Source organism: Cryptomeria japonica, chromosome 2, assembly GCF_030272615.1.
Source record: "Cryptomeria japonica chromosome 2, Sugi_1.0, whole genome shotgun sequence".
In the NCBI taxonomy this organism is placed as follows: domain Eukaryota; kingdom Viridiplantae; phylum Streptophyta; class Pinopsida; order Cupressales; family Cupressaceae; genus Cryptomeria; species Cryptomeria japonica.
In genome coordinates this window covers 175,459,048-175,476,541 of record NC_081406.1, presented here as the reverse complement: position 1 = coordinate 175,476,541, position 17,494 = coordinate 175,459,048, and the positions used below count along the sequence as shown (strand labels likewise).

Sequence of the window (17,494 nt, the reverse complement as noted above, 5' to 3'; positions counted from 1 at the left end):
TCTTGACAGCTACACAATACTTGTGATTTATTTATAGAAATTGGAGGCAATTTCTCTAAGCAAGGAAGAAATGGTAAGGGCATTAATGACAGCAGATTAACTATTTTTATTTTTTAATCAAATCCATACACAAGTAGGACAGCTGGAAATTATAGATAGGAATAAATTTAAATTGGGTAGATTGTTCAAAACACTACATTTCATTATAAGAAATTGTATATATATACACAGGCATTCAGATATAAATTCATCTCACCTATAGCTATAGTGTTATGCAACGTATTACTTTGAATTGTAAAGAAAATAGAAGGGAAAAAAATAGCTTCAAATGGATCTTAGAAGAGAAAAACCTTGGTAAAATTGTGATACAGTTCATGTCTTTCAAAGGGAGGGCCGAGAAGAGTGAACAAATCAATGATCTGTCCAAAAAAGTGAAGATAAACGACTAGAGCAGCACCGTGCGCAGCAGCAGCCTGTTTGGAAAATCAAAATGGTAACAAGGTTATAATAGTACAATTTACTAGAACTAGCTTGCAAAAAAATTATCCAAACAAAAATATATGCTACTAAATTACATTCGAACTCTTGAAAGCATTGATTATTACAACTAGCCCACAAATACAAAAATATTTAGTATAGAATTATATCCTTCCAAATCACATTCAAAATATCAAAAGTACAATCTAGCACAAGAAGCAAATAACAAGCACATAGAATTGGTAAAAATTGTCTCCCACCAAATTAGGCTAAAACTATCAAAAGCATAACCTACAACATGCCCATAAAGCACAAAGATTTGGTACAAATTGGTAAAAAATCACAAAAGTATAATCTACAACTTGCTCACAAAACTTAATCAAGATTAAATGCACCCCAATATGGAAGCAAGAAAATCTACCTAAGTATGGGCGCAATTGAACAACAAGCTTGCAATCCCACCCAAGGAGGGTGCAATCTCACCAGTGTCATGCAAAATTCATACAAGAGGAGCACAGTTGCAAGACTAAATGGCAATTCCACCCTAATCATAGAAGGGGAGCACCAAGATTTGCAAGGCAAGGGATGAGGTTGTGCATCACAATCAAGGGTGATGCCAAGGAGTTCAAGAAGATGAAGGATGATGCATCAAGACTCAACAACATGAAGACTTCAAGTTAATAATGCATGCAAGGACAAGATTCACACTTCAAGAATGGTATAGAAGATGATCAAATTCATAGCGTTCAAGTTCAAGACATTACTCTACAATGAAGGATATTTTGCAACAATCTTGAATTTCCTCCGGAAATCCAAGATTAAAGTCAGTACATCAAGGAAATTTCAAGACTAGCTATACATTCCAAAGTGAAAGGATTCGAGATCAGGGATTGAAATGCTACCCAAAGAGGTGGATTCCCAAATGCCAAGAGGATTGAAATTCAAGGGTGATTAAGCTAGATAGTTTCAGAAGAGTTAAGCAAAGTTAGAAAGTCAGCTTGATCACAATGATGATACAATTTGGGAATAAACTCCATCACATCAAGCAAATGGATAATGTTGAGTATCAAGAGATATGCCTCGATCACAAACACTTTGTGATGATCTACACGAGGAGTGATAAGGTGGCATCCTATTCATCACCACACCAATCAAGAGATTCCAAGTCAACATGTCCAAGTTTAGTGAGCCTAATTCATCAAATGGAGGAGCAAGTGACATGTGTCACTTCGTCAAATATTGTTTATCTTACCTACCTTCTTTTCTCATTGGTCCACATTCAATGTAGGATATGTGTCCACCAAAATGTAGAATTCTCATTGGTTAAAGCGAGTTGGTTGTAACTAACCCTAATTAGGGTTTGGTTTTGTAATCCCGGTCATTGACCTTGAATCAATATGAGCATTTGAATTGTAATGAGTCCTCTATATAAGGCTCAGTCCTCTCATTTGTAAAGGTTAATAGTTAATAATTAGCACTTAGAAGTAGCAATAGAGTAGGAGGAGGAAACTAGAGATTGTTGCCAAGACTTGTTGAAATAAATACTTGATTTCATTGATGCTATGATGGATCTTTGTGTTATTTCTACAATTTGCATGGTTTCTTGTTGCTTCTCAAATTTAGTTAAGTTCATTGATCTTAAAGGAGAAATGCAATGATATGTGATGAATCCCTTGCTTCATACTTTTTGTGGCTTGCTGATAGTAAGCTACAATGTAAAGTTAGCCTGAACCTCATTATTGTGCTAAGTTCGATTGTGGATACTTGTTCAAGTTGCGCCAGCATTGGGTATTTGGATGATGTTTTCATAGTGTAAAAATCTTCCATTTCCTTAGAAGATTGCATCAATTTTGCATAGTTGTTGTTATCGTGACGAAGCAAGGCTTGATCAGAAGGAATTTGTCTATCAAAGTATCATCCAATATCATCATTGTTCTTAGGACTAGATTAAATTCCCTAACCATTTCTCTTTTGTCTTTTATTTTCCAAGTTGAGTTGGATTCCACAGTCCAGCAATGTTCATAAACGTAAGTCCCTTGCGATTCCAGCAATATCACATCATACATCACTGAGTCTATCCCAAGCATAAAGTTGCATTGTTCGCATTGTAAACCTTGGAGTTGTCTAACTTGATCATATTATTTAGCATGTGAGGTTTCTTTGTTCAAGAGAGTATAGAATACTTAGAATTTTATTCTATGTTCCAAGTGTCCTAAAAAACACATCAACAAGTCCCAATATAAGTCATGCTTGCAAGAGGTATATGATGGCATCAACTCAATAATTGATAAGATGAAGACCATCTTAAATGAGAATGAGCAAGATTCTAAGGGAAGATCCTTCAAACAATTGCACAAAGTATTGTTGAGTGATGGAACAAAATGACCACCCCATTACATCTTGCCTTTGCATTGCATCCAAAATACTAAAGCATTGAGATTCTTTCTTTTGCCAAGGAGGATTGCACCATAAAAAAGATTTGAAAGTCAATGAAGGGTACAAGCTAGCATTTGCTAAACTCTTCCCTACAACAACTAGCTCATAAAGAACAAAATTTGTACAGAATTGTATCATGACAAATTGAGTTAACCATTCAAAGCAACTTTATAATGAATCTCTCAATTAACCATTTCAGAGCAACTTTATAATGAATCTCTCAATTGTCCCAAATCAAAAATGCCTCAATGCCTTTTTATATATTAAAGCATAAGCAATAGTTAGGAAGGAGGGTAAGCTTCATCTATGTCCTTCAATGATGACAAAATCAAAGAAGCTTCAATAACATTCAATTAAACATATGATAGTATATTTTTGAATCATAAAAACACAACTTGATACAACTAGCTCATTAGCTCATAAAAACACAAATACTAAGTACAAAATTGTGTCTCGCCAAATTAAGTTAAAAATCTTGAAAGTGGCTATATATAATAACTCTCTTAATTGTATTGAACCAAAGAAAGCCTAAATAATTTTTTACTAAAAAAGCATAAAAAATAGCTAGGTTCCTAGAAAATTGCATTGTGCCTCTCAACAGTACCAAACCAAAGAATCATGCACCGCTTAAGTTGCATAGCAGAGATCATACGTAGGGATATTGGTCTTTGAACTCCAACAATCTCCACTTCTCTGCCAAGGTCATCTAAACACTCCACTGTCTTCTTGTGACAATCCACATGAGCATTGGGAGATGATAGCAAAGAACCTTAAGTCATTTTGGTTTGAATAAGTCTTGGTGGTCAAGAGAATTTCTCAGGTTAGTTTACGCACATTCTAGCTTATGTCTTCTTTAGCACAAACAAAATGACTAGAAGGGGCAAGGAAGTTGCGAGATGTAAAAGCCAAAACAAGCTATTTTCAATGCTTTTTGTAGCCCAACAATCTTCATTTTTTGAGGAGTGAAAAAGCTAGCATACTTTTAGTGTAAATGCCAATAGAACTCCTTGAGGTTCTTCTAAACTACGTACATCATTAAATGTGAATGATGATGATAATAATAATAATGCTCTTTATGAAACCCCATATGATGTTGATTGTTGATTTTATTATTTTAATATCGAACAATGAATATCTATCATAGAATTCAAGTTTGAAAATTTGGCAATGAAGAAGTAATTTTAAATTATAAAATAATTTTATTTATTGTATACATGTTATGTGGTACTCTAAACCTAATTCTTATTTTAAGCTGAAAATATGCATATATTTATGGGTTTTATATGTTATTTGTACAAACATACCCAAAACAAACCCAACTCCAAAAAAATTGTCATAGAAACATATCTTAAAACCCAAACCCCTAACTTGTAACAAATGCATAAGAAATGGTTAAGGAGAGTAAGTTGCATCTTTATCTCTCAATGGTATCAAACCAAAGAAAATTTCATGCCTTTTAATTAAAAAATTTGTAAGAGATCATATTAAATTGAGCCATAAAAACAAAACCTATTACAAAAATGATAAATAACACAAAGATTCAGTACAAGTATCTTGCCAAATTAGAGTGAAGAATCTCAAAAGTGCATTTATAATAATCTCTCAATTGTATAAAACCAAATAGGCCTCAATACCATTTTATTAAAAAAACATAAGAAGTTAGGTAGAAGAGTAAGTTGTTTCTAAGCCTCACAATGATACCAAAACCAAGAAGCTTCAATACCTTTTAATAAAAACATTATAAGAGAGTATAAAATTGAATCATAAAAAACACAACCTACTACAACTAGCTCATAAAGAACAAAATTTGTACAGAATTGTATCATGACAAATTGAGTTAACCATTCAAAGCAACTTTATAATGAATCTCTCAATTAACCATTTCAGAGCAACTTTATAATGAATCTCTCAATTGTCCCAAATCAAAAATGCCTCAATGCCTTTTTATATATTAAAGCATAAGCAATAGTTAGGAAGGAGGGTAAGCTTCATCTATGTCCTTCAATGATGACAAAATCAAAGAAGCTTCAATAACATTCAATTAAACATATGATAGTATATTTTTGAATCATAAAAACACAACTTGATACAACTAGCTCATTAGCTCATAAAAACACAAATACTAAGTACAAAATTGTGTCTTGCCAAATTAAGTTAAAAATCTTGAAAGTGGCTATATATAATAACTCTCTTAATTGTATTGAACCAAAGAAAGCCTAAATAATTTTTTACTAAAAAAGCATAAAAAATAGCTAGGTTCCTAGAAAATTGCATTGTGCCTCTCAACAGTACCAAACCAAAGAATTGTCAATAATTTTTAACATAAAAAATATAAGAGTTCCTAGAAAATTGAATCAGAAAGAACACAATCTACTACAACTGGCTCTAAATAATTATCCTGCCAAATTGATTTAAGAATGTCAGGTGTGGCTTTACAATGCATCTCTCAGTCATTCAAACTGAATAAGCCTCAATACCTATTTATTAGAATGCATACTGTTTGTGCCTCTCAATGGTGACAAACCAAAGAATCATTTTTTCTATAAAAAATGTAAGAGGTGGTACAAAAGTGAGTCATAAAAACTCAATATATCATAATAGGTAGTTTCATTAAAACCACCAAGATTTGGTACAAAATTGTATCCTACCAGATTGTGTTATAAATGTCAAAAAAGGCTTTCCAATGCATCTCTAAACTCTACACGACCAAGGAAAACTCCTTGCCTTTTGTTTTAAAAAATAGTAAATGGTAACTGAGTAGCAGAATAAGCTGCTTGTGCATCTCTCCATCAAACCAATCCAAAGAGGCCTCGATAAATTTTTAACAAAAAGATGTAGATGGTATAAAATTGAATAATAAAAGTATTACCTACAACAAATAGCTCATAAAGAAAATGGAGATCTGTAAAAAATGGTATCCTGTCAAAATGAGTTAAAAATCTCATAAATATGCATCTGATGTATCTCTCAATCATACCAAACCAGAAAGGCATCAACGCCTTTTAATGTGTAAGAGGTGATTAAATTGCAGACCAAACTGTTTCTGCCTCACTTAAGTAAATCAAGCCAAAGAGGCCTCAATGCAATTTCATAACAAAATGCATATGAGATGATAAAGCAGCAAATTAATATGTTTCTGCATATCTCAATTCAGCCAAACCAAAAAGCCTCAACGTATAAGATATGCAGATTAAGCTGTGTCTATGTCCCTGAACCATACGTAGCCATAGAAACCTCAATTTAGCCAAACCTAAGTTGTCTTAATGCTTTTTCATAAGAGATGCAGCCAAAGATGTGTCTGTGTCTCTTGATTTTACCAAACCAAAAACATCTAAATACATAAGAGATGATAAAATGGCAGATTAAGTTGTTTCTACATCTCTCAACTCAACCAAACCAAACAAGCTTCAATTTCCCTTCACAGAAAAAATTATAAGTGATGCCCAAGTAGTAGATTAAGCTGCTTCTGTGTCTCAATTCAACCAAATCAAATAGGCCTAAATGCCTTTTCATTAATAAAACGAATATGACATGCAGTTTAAGCTGTGTCTGCATTTCTCAATTCAACCAAACCAAACAAGCTCCAAATTCCTTTTACAAAAAAATTATAAGAGATGGTCAAGCAGTAGATTAAGATGCTTCTGCGTCTCTCAATACCAACCAAACCAAAAAATCTCAATCATCGTACCAAACGACAGAAGCCTAAATTTAACTAAACCAAAGGAACCTTCATAACATTTGATACCAAAAACAAAAGTAAGGCGAAATTTAAGATGCTTCCGGTCTGTTGATTTAAACCAAGCAAGAAAACCTCAATTCCATTTTATTTTTGAAAAAAAGAAAAGAAAAAAAAGTCAGTAGATGGCAGATTAAGCTATTTCTACCTTTCTCTGTGCAATTTTATTATATAAAAAATGCTTACAGAGATGTTAAATTAGAAAACAAACTTACCAGTGAACCGAGGACCATAAGAAACCAATCAAAGGCAGAGGCGTGCGCAAAAAGCCTTAAGAAAGGCACAGCCGCAGGGGGAGGGTCCATTTCTTCTTCAGTGAAATCAATGAGGCCCTCATCATCGTCAGGGATCTGTGCACCCTCCACAAAATTCGGCAACGGCGACTCAGGCGGCTCCGAGACCTCTGAAACAGGCGTTAATGGCTGTATGTGCGGTGGCGACCACCCAAAAAAACCCTTGGACATCATTTTTCTCGTTGCAGGCCCTAAAAATTTTATGCCATCCAAGGGTTCTAACGAAGAAATAGCTGCAGCTTTAAGCTCGAATACGTCACGAGTTCGACGCCCCGCACAAGCTGCTGACTATCATAGATCCTCACCCGCGGTCAAAGATAAGCTCGGAATTTATAGTTGGGAGTTTGGTAGCCCCTGGCTTTGTTGTTCCCGTTTTTGTTAGTCACCCAATTTAGAGCAGCTTTCTGACAAACTGGCGTCGTTCAGTCCGTCCTAGGCATCCAAATTTAGAGAGTGGTCTCCAAGAGTAGCGTTGGGCTGGCGGTATATAATATTAATGCCCAAAATCCAAAAACTAGGAATCTGTTACCGTTAGAATATGGTGATTTGTTCAAATAGACAATTACTTGAAATCGAAAAGTTAAATCAGATATTGGCTTCTGGGAATGTAAACGAGGAAATTTTTGTTTTATTTAAAAAAAAATCTATTGTTTTATTTTAAAAAAAATCTATCGATGATTTGAAGATATTCAGATGCTCGTCTTCTCTCATTGTCCAGAATATCATGATACATATTACTTTATAAAAAACATTGAATTCAGAACGAGATAAAGATAAAATTATTATTTATTTTTTATTTATTATTAGTTTAGATATATTTGCGGTAGGAGATAATCTGATTTCGTTTTATAATCTGTTATCTGAGGGATTTAACTCGATAATATTTGATTTATTTTTTAACACAATGTTTGGTTCAATTTTTTTTAATTCAATGTTCTTTTAAATAATGGATCTATTAAATTCAAAAGTGACATTTTAAAAATGAATTTATTTAGAAAATGTTTCTAGAAAAAATTATGTGTTTTCTTTTTAGCATTATGTAAATATATTATGGATTCTAGAAAATTTGTGCCAACTATTTCAAAAACGATATTTGATGTAATGTATAAAATTTGAATTAAAAGTAAGATGTGTTCAAGCTTAAGATATGTGGTGAAAATTAAATGAAACAAATAAAAGTTGTTGTTATACATTTGGAAGTAGTCTAGTTATTTAAAAAACAAAAAGTAGGGTCATGTTTCTTTCATAACTCTTAAATGTGTTTGTCATTTTATGTGGAGATGGTTATTTTTCATTAAATTTTACAATAACCACTATCAAAGAAACATTAATTTTTAATTCTAGTCGATTGGCCATTTATTAGAATGGAACAAGACAGTAGTCGTTACGTCATTTATTAAGCATTAATTTCTAATGCATAAGATTTCATCTCGACACTAAAGTGTAGCCAAATATTATCTCTATCTACCTTCAGACTTGGCTACAATGAAATTGTTACAATTTTTTTGCACAAATTAAATATTATAAATAGTAGAATCACAAATGTTGTCACCCCTAGTCTAACGATCTACTACTAGAACAAATTTTAAGCATTCTAGGGATAAATATATGTAGTGTATTGTAGAAATATTGTTTACAGTGAAAGCCAAAATTTAACTAAAAGGTCTATTCAGATTAGGTGTGTTAAAAGACCTTGCAAGTCTTAAAGTTTGAAATAATAAATTATTTATTATTTTATGTGTCCTCATAAAATGGGATATTAATTTTATTCCTTAGCCATTCTGCCATGTGTAATTTATTTATTTATTTTTGCATTTATGTGTGTAAATAAGTTTATTAAAGAAAATCTTGTAATAAAGAATGTGCAAGAACACCTATGACAAAGATATGGTATGGCACATAATACTCTTGATAAAAGGGTAGCATAATGGACTTGTAAGGGCATTTTATATGATTAGTTGAGCATGGGATGTAATGAGTGCTTCACAAGGGAGTGTTTTGGAGTTACATAATGAAAATCAAAAGTGTTTTTGGATGAGTCATTTTCTATTCATGAATGTCTCCACACATGTGAGGGGTTTGAGAATTCATACCATAACATTTTTGGATCTAGTTTGGGCCCATAGTATTTCTTTTTGGTGGTTCTTTGGGATCCCTTAAGTCTATATATTGGAGGCATGGGTTAGAGGACATAAGAGGTGTTTTTGTAACGTTGCAATCTCGTATTTCTACTAGAGGAAGATGATGTTGATCTCTATAGAGGCATGAGCCTAATATTGTATTGTAGTGCATTTTATTGTTGCTAAATAATACATCTATATAATTTTTTTTCAAGGTATGTATATGTCATTCTCTTTCGTTTGCTTGATTTTCCTTCTATCTCTCTCGTTCTTTATTTTCTATGTGATGTTTTTATGTTAAAAAATTGCTAAATATTTTATAATTATAACTAATGTGTTAATATCCTAAAAGGGTTCATATGAAAATGCCTACAATGCTTAATAATTTTGTGGGTAAATTTCCTAAGTGTAAACTCAATTCATATTCAAGTATGTATTGTGTAGCTTAAACATTTGTATATTTTTATGGTCACTTTCTCATGTTATAAGCTAAGGTTCTAGGTTTTATTTTTTAACACCATTATTTTTCTATGTAGGAAATTTAGAGTGTGCAGCTTGTTGTCCCCAAATCACTTTGTCAATAGCAAATATGCATCACAAGAAACTTATACTCACTTTGAGGTAGATATTTTTTTCAAAGCCTTATATGCTCATAGCATTCAGCAAATAAGCATTTAGTCAATAATTTTGGTTGAAAAAGATGTAGAAATATCTAACCTAGCTTAAATGAATCTAGCTAGTTCATATGTTTGATCAAAATTGATATTTAGTTAGAAATACTTAAATTTACTTGTGTTAATAAGTTGACCTAAAGTGTGACACAACTTTGAAGATGAATATGGTTATTCTACTAAACCTATACCAATCTCAATTTATGAAAATATTTCCTAGAATATCTAATTTAATAGTTTTAAAATTCATCTAAAACTTTCTTTTTGTACAAAAAATCAAATATAATATTTTTTCTCATAAACAACCTATATTCATTTATTAAACCAAAGTAAATCATTTCTAAGGTATTTTATGACAAGAATCCTACCTCAACCCTTATAGAAATTTTGATAACTAATAAATATGAATTGAAATAGTTCATAATAATCCTTTAATTTTCAAAAAAGAACTTCCAAGAATCCTCAAGCTTCAAGACTTGTAACTTATTCTCTAGAATTCATGATTCTTAAAAAAATTTAAAAAACTTCTCCTCTTTTAATAAATATATTCATTTTCCTTCCAATTTGTAAATTAAAACAAGAAAGTGAAGTATAATATTGTATTCCTTATAAAATAAAATAATATTAAAATATCATATTTTTTTCATGTATATTTTTTTTATGAATAATAATATTTAATTTTTTTAATTAACTAAAATTATAATGGTACAATATTCACAAAAAAAGGTGGATGTTAAGAAGACACGCTCACAAAGTCTACACAATACTAAGTCAAAATGGAATATAGTATTTTGAAAGACCAAGCTTGGACATAATGTAAAAAAACTAAGTACCAAAGTAAATACAAAAGGAGGGTGGTCTTTATCATTGTATTTTCTCCAAACATTAACATGGAAAGGGTTATCACTTATAGACTCCCAACCAATGAGTGCACCCTCTTTCTTAGGAGTATAATCAAAAGGGTGAAGAGCATGCTCCAAAGAATGGTTAGCTCTAATTGACGAACATTACCAAAGTTTGGTCAACTAGGATCATCATGCTTGTGAGAAGAGATAAAAGGCGGCATTGAGGGTTGGATTTAAATGTGGGTAACATTATCTTTGTTTTCATGGGGCTAAGGGCTATGTCGTTGATAACCATAATCTCTTTTCAAAAATTGCCTACAACCTCATTGCTTCACAAGAAGGAGAAGGAGGTGGGAGTATAGAAATAATGTAAGGATAATTTCCCTAATAGTCCAAAAGAGCATGTAAATGAGTCAATGCGGATGTAATTTTACTAGACTACACCTAAATTATAATCACATCAAAGAAAATCATAATTTTAGTATATAAAAATAAATAAAAATTATCAAAACATCATGAAAATATAACAGCATTACTCTCTTTCCAAATGATAAAGAGAATATCCACTATGAAATCATATTGGATCTAGCTATGCTTGAAAGGGGTACAATGTGATGGAAATAATCTCACATACACATGCTCTGATATCAAATGATGCAAGAATAAACCTTGCGTACAAACTCAAAATTTCAAAAACGCATATTGCAAAACATATACTCTTTGTTAAATAACTATTAGATTGCAATCTGTAAACAATCTGCAAACAAAATTACATCTACAACTTGCAATTACATTCATGGCCTTCTATTGGTCGATTCTACACCAGTTCCAATTGCTAAATCACTCTACCATTGTCTGCGATTTAGGCTCAGTCTATTTGCAATCCCAAACTCCTCATTCCCTTACGCACTTCTTTGATGGCTATCTTATCATTATTTTCCTCTCCCATGTCGGTCCCTCTTCTCAATCACGTCATTATTTTTTTTTATCTATAATGCCCTCTTTGTTCTTCACTACGCATTTCTTCCCTTTGCGTGCTTCACCCTCAAATAGTTCACTCTTATTCAATGTAGCCACATCATAGTGCCTTGTCGTGGATCACTCCTCTGACCTCTTTTATTGTAGTGCATCCTCGAGGTCGATTCCTCTTTGTAATTTACAGCCACATGCCCCTGTGCAGTGCCTACTAATGACCTCCTTGTAACAAATTCTTTTTAATCCATCCCTTTACCTCCAAATTGTTCCACTTCATCTACGTTGACCGTTAATCTTCAAACCGTCCTCAAAGGTTTGCTTCCTCTTACCAAAGGCAACTATATTGACTATCCAATTTCCTACTCATGTGGCGAAATAAAATAACCTAATGTTCTTACATCACAAAGCTAATATCTTATAAGAACTACATTCCATGAAAAAGGAGAAAAACATGAATATAATTCGAGGCTTCCTTAACCTTGGTGTAAAACTAAAAAGTATGCTGGAGAGTCTCAAATTGTCCATAAAATGGACAATGGAGATTAAAAACCCCCAAATTCATTAGGTTAGAACCAAGTGGAAGGCCTTGATAAATAATACATCAAAAAAAAAAAAAGGATAATCTATCCTTTAGAATAGTTGACCAAGCAACTTATAATCTATGATTCAACCACATGAAGATGAGGAGAAAGACACAAATACCCCTCATGAGGTTTATATATACCATTTTCAAACTTTCCACCAAAGCTTGAATTATTTGACCCCAATTTTGTGAATCATATAGGGGAGGAATATCATCAATAACAACATGAAATGCTATCTCGATCTTGTTTAGACAAGTCAAATTTTATTTTAATCTCTAGCCAAGAAATAAAATTCTTCATGGCTCTGTGAATGATATTTTGTCGAATTTTGATGCCTTGTTCAAGAAAAATTTTAACGTGTGGAACCATCACACTTTAGTCAATGGGTGATCTAGATAAAAGAGCATAAGACCATAAAAAATGTTACCAATCAATTGAAAGGCAAATAAGGAAGTCAGTTATTGTTCAACAACTCCTAGGTTTAAAGCCTCCAAACCTCTAAATACCTTTAATGACAAAAATGCAATAAATCTAAATTGGTTCCCTCATTGTGAGGAGAGTGTGAAGATCTTAAGCCTTTCCATATTTGTTGTCTAAAAGGCCTAAATTGATACTATGCTTGATGAGAATTTTTTAGGATTTATTTCCCCCAAGAGTTTTTCAAATATATTTAGCACATAGGAAAATACCTTACCAACAATTTAAAAGAAAAATTGGGCCAACAATATCATGAGAAAGACAATAATATTCACAGGTAGTATGTAAAATACTTGGTTCTCATCGTTAGAGGCCCAAAGAAAGTCTCAAAAAAACATAAATAGTTCAAAAAGATAATTTTAAGGTAACTAATTAATAAAGGAATAATAAACATGAGTGGTAGACAATTCTTTTAAACAAATATGGGATTTGTCAACCAAAGAATGAGATTTGGTAATCTCATAATTAAACTTTTTTCTCAATCTCAGAATAATGAATTACCATACAGCAATATGAGAAGCTTGAAAATAAAATGAAACACTGAGAAAATGAAACAATTTTCAATTATTAATCCATTTCTAGTCAAATTTATCTAGGACTGGCCTAACTTAGGAATAAAAGGTGGCATGCAACACTAGGTATTTTGTCATTAGATAAATGAGCAAGACGCACGGAAAAAAGTATCAAGACATTGAATGACCGAATTAAAATTGTCCTCATCTTAAATGAGGGTGAGGAAGAATTGTTGGTAAAATGACCATCAAAAAATTGATTGGGAGAATCAACCAGGGTTTGGGAAATCACATGAACTAATAAATAGTCAAGTACACAAAGAGGCAGAGCAAGAGGAAGTCCTTAATGGATGGACCAAAAAAGCATATATGAATTGGATTACTAACCATTATGGTAACATAGATTGAGGCATTAATGTATAAAATTTGGATAAATTAAATAAATCAAGGGCCAAATACAAGCACTTGAGACATGAGAAGAACATGCCTAAGATTAAGAGCTAAATATTTGACAATAATCTTGTATGAGACAATCAATGAAGTGATAGGCTACTAGTTGTGAATTATTCAAGATCTACAACTTTATGTATGAATTTAATATTCTCTTTATTAATTTAATTTCTTAAATATTTAGAATTAAAATCCTCAAGATAGATCTTATGAATATCATCACCTACTATATCCCAAAAGTCTTTGTAAAATTCATAAGTAAATCAATCCAAACTAGGAGCTTTGTCTTTAGATATTGTAAATATTGACTAGTTGAAGTGTACTCTTGAGTAGTAAGAACTTCCCAAATATTTATGCCAAATACGAGAGTGAAATGTGATATCACTACCTTGACTTGTACAATGGTTACTACACTAAAATAAATGAGAAGGCCAAATGACACAAGTTGCAAAAAGTATAAAAAGCTAAATTTCTTGTAAATGAAGAATGCCCATCCTAAGAAATTGAAGTTAGCATATCAAATGTAAGACTTCTAAGGGAGCTCCATTAGACCTTATACATCCTAGGAGATAAAATTCAAAAGAATTACCAAGAGCTATTTCCTCATCATCCAACTCATCAAGAGTGGTATTTGATAAAAGAGCTTCACTTGAATCAAAACTTCATATGTAGATGTTAAGATGGAAAAATGTATAATTCTATGGCACATATTCTCCCTCTTCTAGATATCCCAATGGATTATGAGGCCTTCACTACCCAATTGGAAAAAGGGAAGAATATTGAGCAATGTTAGTTGGTGGTTGAGATAACAATGACACTACTCGTAGGGCTCTCAAAATTTTACATCTTTAAAAGCGAGAATGAATAACTTTTCTAGACTAAATTTTTTGCAGTATATATAAATCTTGGCCCCCTGATATTGATGAAGGCTTGGGGAGGAGCATTATTTCCATTTTTTAGCTTTTTAATTATCAATTATATGCCACCCTTCCTATTTTTTTGTAGGAAGCTAAGAACCAAAGGTAAGTTGTGTGAAAGGTTTCGGTTGGGGAGCAATTGTACTCTTAAATATTATGTTTAAAGGGTTGACAATGATAACAAGTATTTGACAAATTTAGGTAAATAATATGTTGAGTGTATCACATTTATCCAATATAGATACCTGTAGTGCCCTTTAAATCCTTGGAGAGGTCCACCTCAACATATACCCACCACAAAGGACAAAGCTAAATAGAACAATTTGGGTTCTACATAAACCACAATGCCTAAGGAAGATATTATTTGACTTTTAAACAATATAGCATAGAAAAGGTAACCTAGGGGGGCCAACCTGAATGGGGACACAAAGAGTCCTCTTATAAAAAATAATAAGGTCCTAGTCCAGGGTTTTAAAATCAACAAAGAAGAACATATATGCGAAGGGCCATGACTGAGGATAGTCTTACGATGGTTGGTTTCAACAAAACAAAAAAGAAAAATAATAATAATAAGGTTTTACATGACATCATGGTTGATTCCATTTAAGACCCTAAGACCCAAGCTTTATTGATCCATTCTTTCAAAAAAAAGATTTAATATAAAAATATTAACTTTTCTAATTTTATCTAAGTAAAACAATTCATTTTAAAACTAATATTATAGTCTATTTTACAATTAGAATAAATGTAATAATTTATTTCCTAATTCCTTAATATAAACTTGCAAATTCAAAAATTAAATAACTTAACAAATTAAAATAATTAAAACTTATTTCGTTGTTCAAATAAAAAATAATTATTAAAATGAATAGATAAAATGAAGTAATATTAAGCACTCATAATTAACCATCACTAATAATATATTTACTTCAAATTAAATTATTTCCTCTTATATTGATTGATTAATTAACTTTTTTTTTCATCACACTTGGATCATATAATGAAATACTTCATCTCCATGACATAGCTCACATTTCCCATTACCTATATCTATTGTACAATACATCATGTCACACAAACTCTCAATAGCATTTTTTAGTTATAACATATATAGAGAATAAAAAGTTTACCCATTGCTCACATTTCCCATTACCTATATCTATTGTACAATACATCATGTCACACAAACTCTCAATAGCATTTTTTAGTTATAACATATATAGAGAATAAAAAGTTTACCCGTTGGGCTACTTGATTTTGTAGTCTTAAAAAATAAAAATAAAACATAATATAAAGTGAACAAAGCACCTTTTCACATAACATTAACAAGTAAAGTCAATAAAATATCATGAAATGATAACATTACCATGTAAAAGAAAGTCATATAAAGATAGTAAAAAATAGTTTTAAAAATATTTAATTATCCTTTTAGATAATGTAAGATAGAAAAATAAAAAATAAAAATTATTGAATATGAAATAATGATAGTGTGGAGTCATCTATTGATTTTCCTTTTGAAAACTAAAACCATCGCTATATATAAAATAGAACAACACGACATGTTTGATACTTTATTTGTTTTGAAGTAGTAGAGTTATTAAAAAAAAAAGTAGGGTCATGTTTGTTTCGTAACTCCTGAACGCATTATGTCATTTTTTGTGGAGATGGTTGTTTTTCATTAAATTTTACAATAACCACTATAAAAGAAACATTGATTTTCAATTCTAGTTGACTAGTCATGTATTAGAATGGAACAAGGCAGTAGTTGTTATGTCATTTATTAAGCATTAATTTGTAATGCATAAGCTTTCATCTCGACACTAAAGTGTACCCGAATATTATCTCTATCTACCAACAAAGTTGGCTACAATGAAATGTTTACAATTTATTTGCACAAATTAAATATTTTAAATAATAGAATCACAAATATTGTCACCCCTAGTCTAACTATATATTACTAGAACAAATTTTTAAGCATTCTAGGGATAAATATATGGAGTGTATTGTAGAAATATTTTTAACAATGAAAGCCAAAATTTAACTAAAAGGTCTATTTAGATTAGGTGTGCTAAAGGCCTTGCAATTCCTAATATTTGAAATATTAAATTATTTATTATTTTATGTGTTCCCATAAAATGGGATATTCATTTTATTTCTTGGCCATTATGCCATGTGTTATTTATTTTTCTTTTAGCATTTATGTGTGTAAATAAGTTTATAAAAGAAAATCTTGTAATAAAGAATGTGTAAGAACACCTATGATAAAGATACGGTATGACACATAAGACTCTTGATAAAGGGGTTGCATAATGGACTTATAAGAGCATTTTATAATATTAGTTGACCATGGGATGTAATCAGCGCCTCACAAGGGAGTGTTTTGGAGTTGCATATGCCAACTTGCATAATGGAAGTCAAAAGTGCTTTTGTATGAGTCATTTTCTATTCATGAATGGCTCCACACATGTGAGGAGTGTGAGAATTCATACCATGACATTTTTGGATCTAGTTTGGGCCCATATTATTGTTTTTTGGTGGTTCTTTGGGCCCCCTTAAGTCTATATATTGGAGGCATGGGACAAAGGACATAAGAGGTGTTTTTGCAAGGTTCCAATCTCATATTTCTACTAGAGGAACAAGATGTTGATCTGTATAAAGGCATGAGCCTAATATTGTATTGTAGCACATTTATTGTTGCTAAATAATATATCCGTATTAGGATTTTTTCAAACTATGTATATGTCATTCTCTTTCGTTTGCTTGATTTCCCTTCTATCTCTCTCGTTCTTTATTTTCTATGTGATGTTTACAGGTTAAAATATTGTTAAATATTTTATAGTTATAACTAATGTGTTAATATCCTAAAAGGGTTCATATGAAAATGCCTACAATGCTTAGCAATTACATTTGATCAAATTTAATTAATGACAATTTTTTAGGTAAATTTCCTAACAAGTGTAAACTCAATTCATGTTCAAGTATGTATTGTGAAAATTAAACA

The 17,494-nt window shown here is 31.5% G+C and overlaps 1 protein-coding gene across 1 annotated transcript in view; it reads right to left on the bottom strand.

Annotated features, from left to right (window-relative positions):
* The window catches only part of LOC131049973 (ABC transporter B family member 20), a 96,895-nt gene extending 89,479 nt beyond the window's left edge, over positions 1-7,416 (bottom strand). Inside the window, exons 1-2 of the mRNA XM_057984090.2 lie at positions 6,865-7,416; positions 351-473 (exon numbers count right to left, since the gene is read on the bottom strand). Coding sequence (XP_057840073.2) covers positions 351-473; positions 6,865-7,116 — 375 coding nt within the window. The 5' untranslated portion in view covers positions 7,117-7,416. The remainder of the gene's footprint in view (positions 1-350; positions 474-6,864) is intronic.
* Between the last annotated feature and the right edge of the window lie 10,078 nt (positions 7,417-17,494).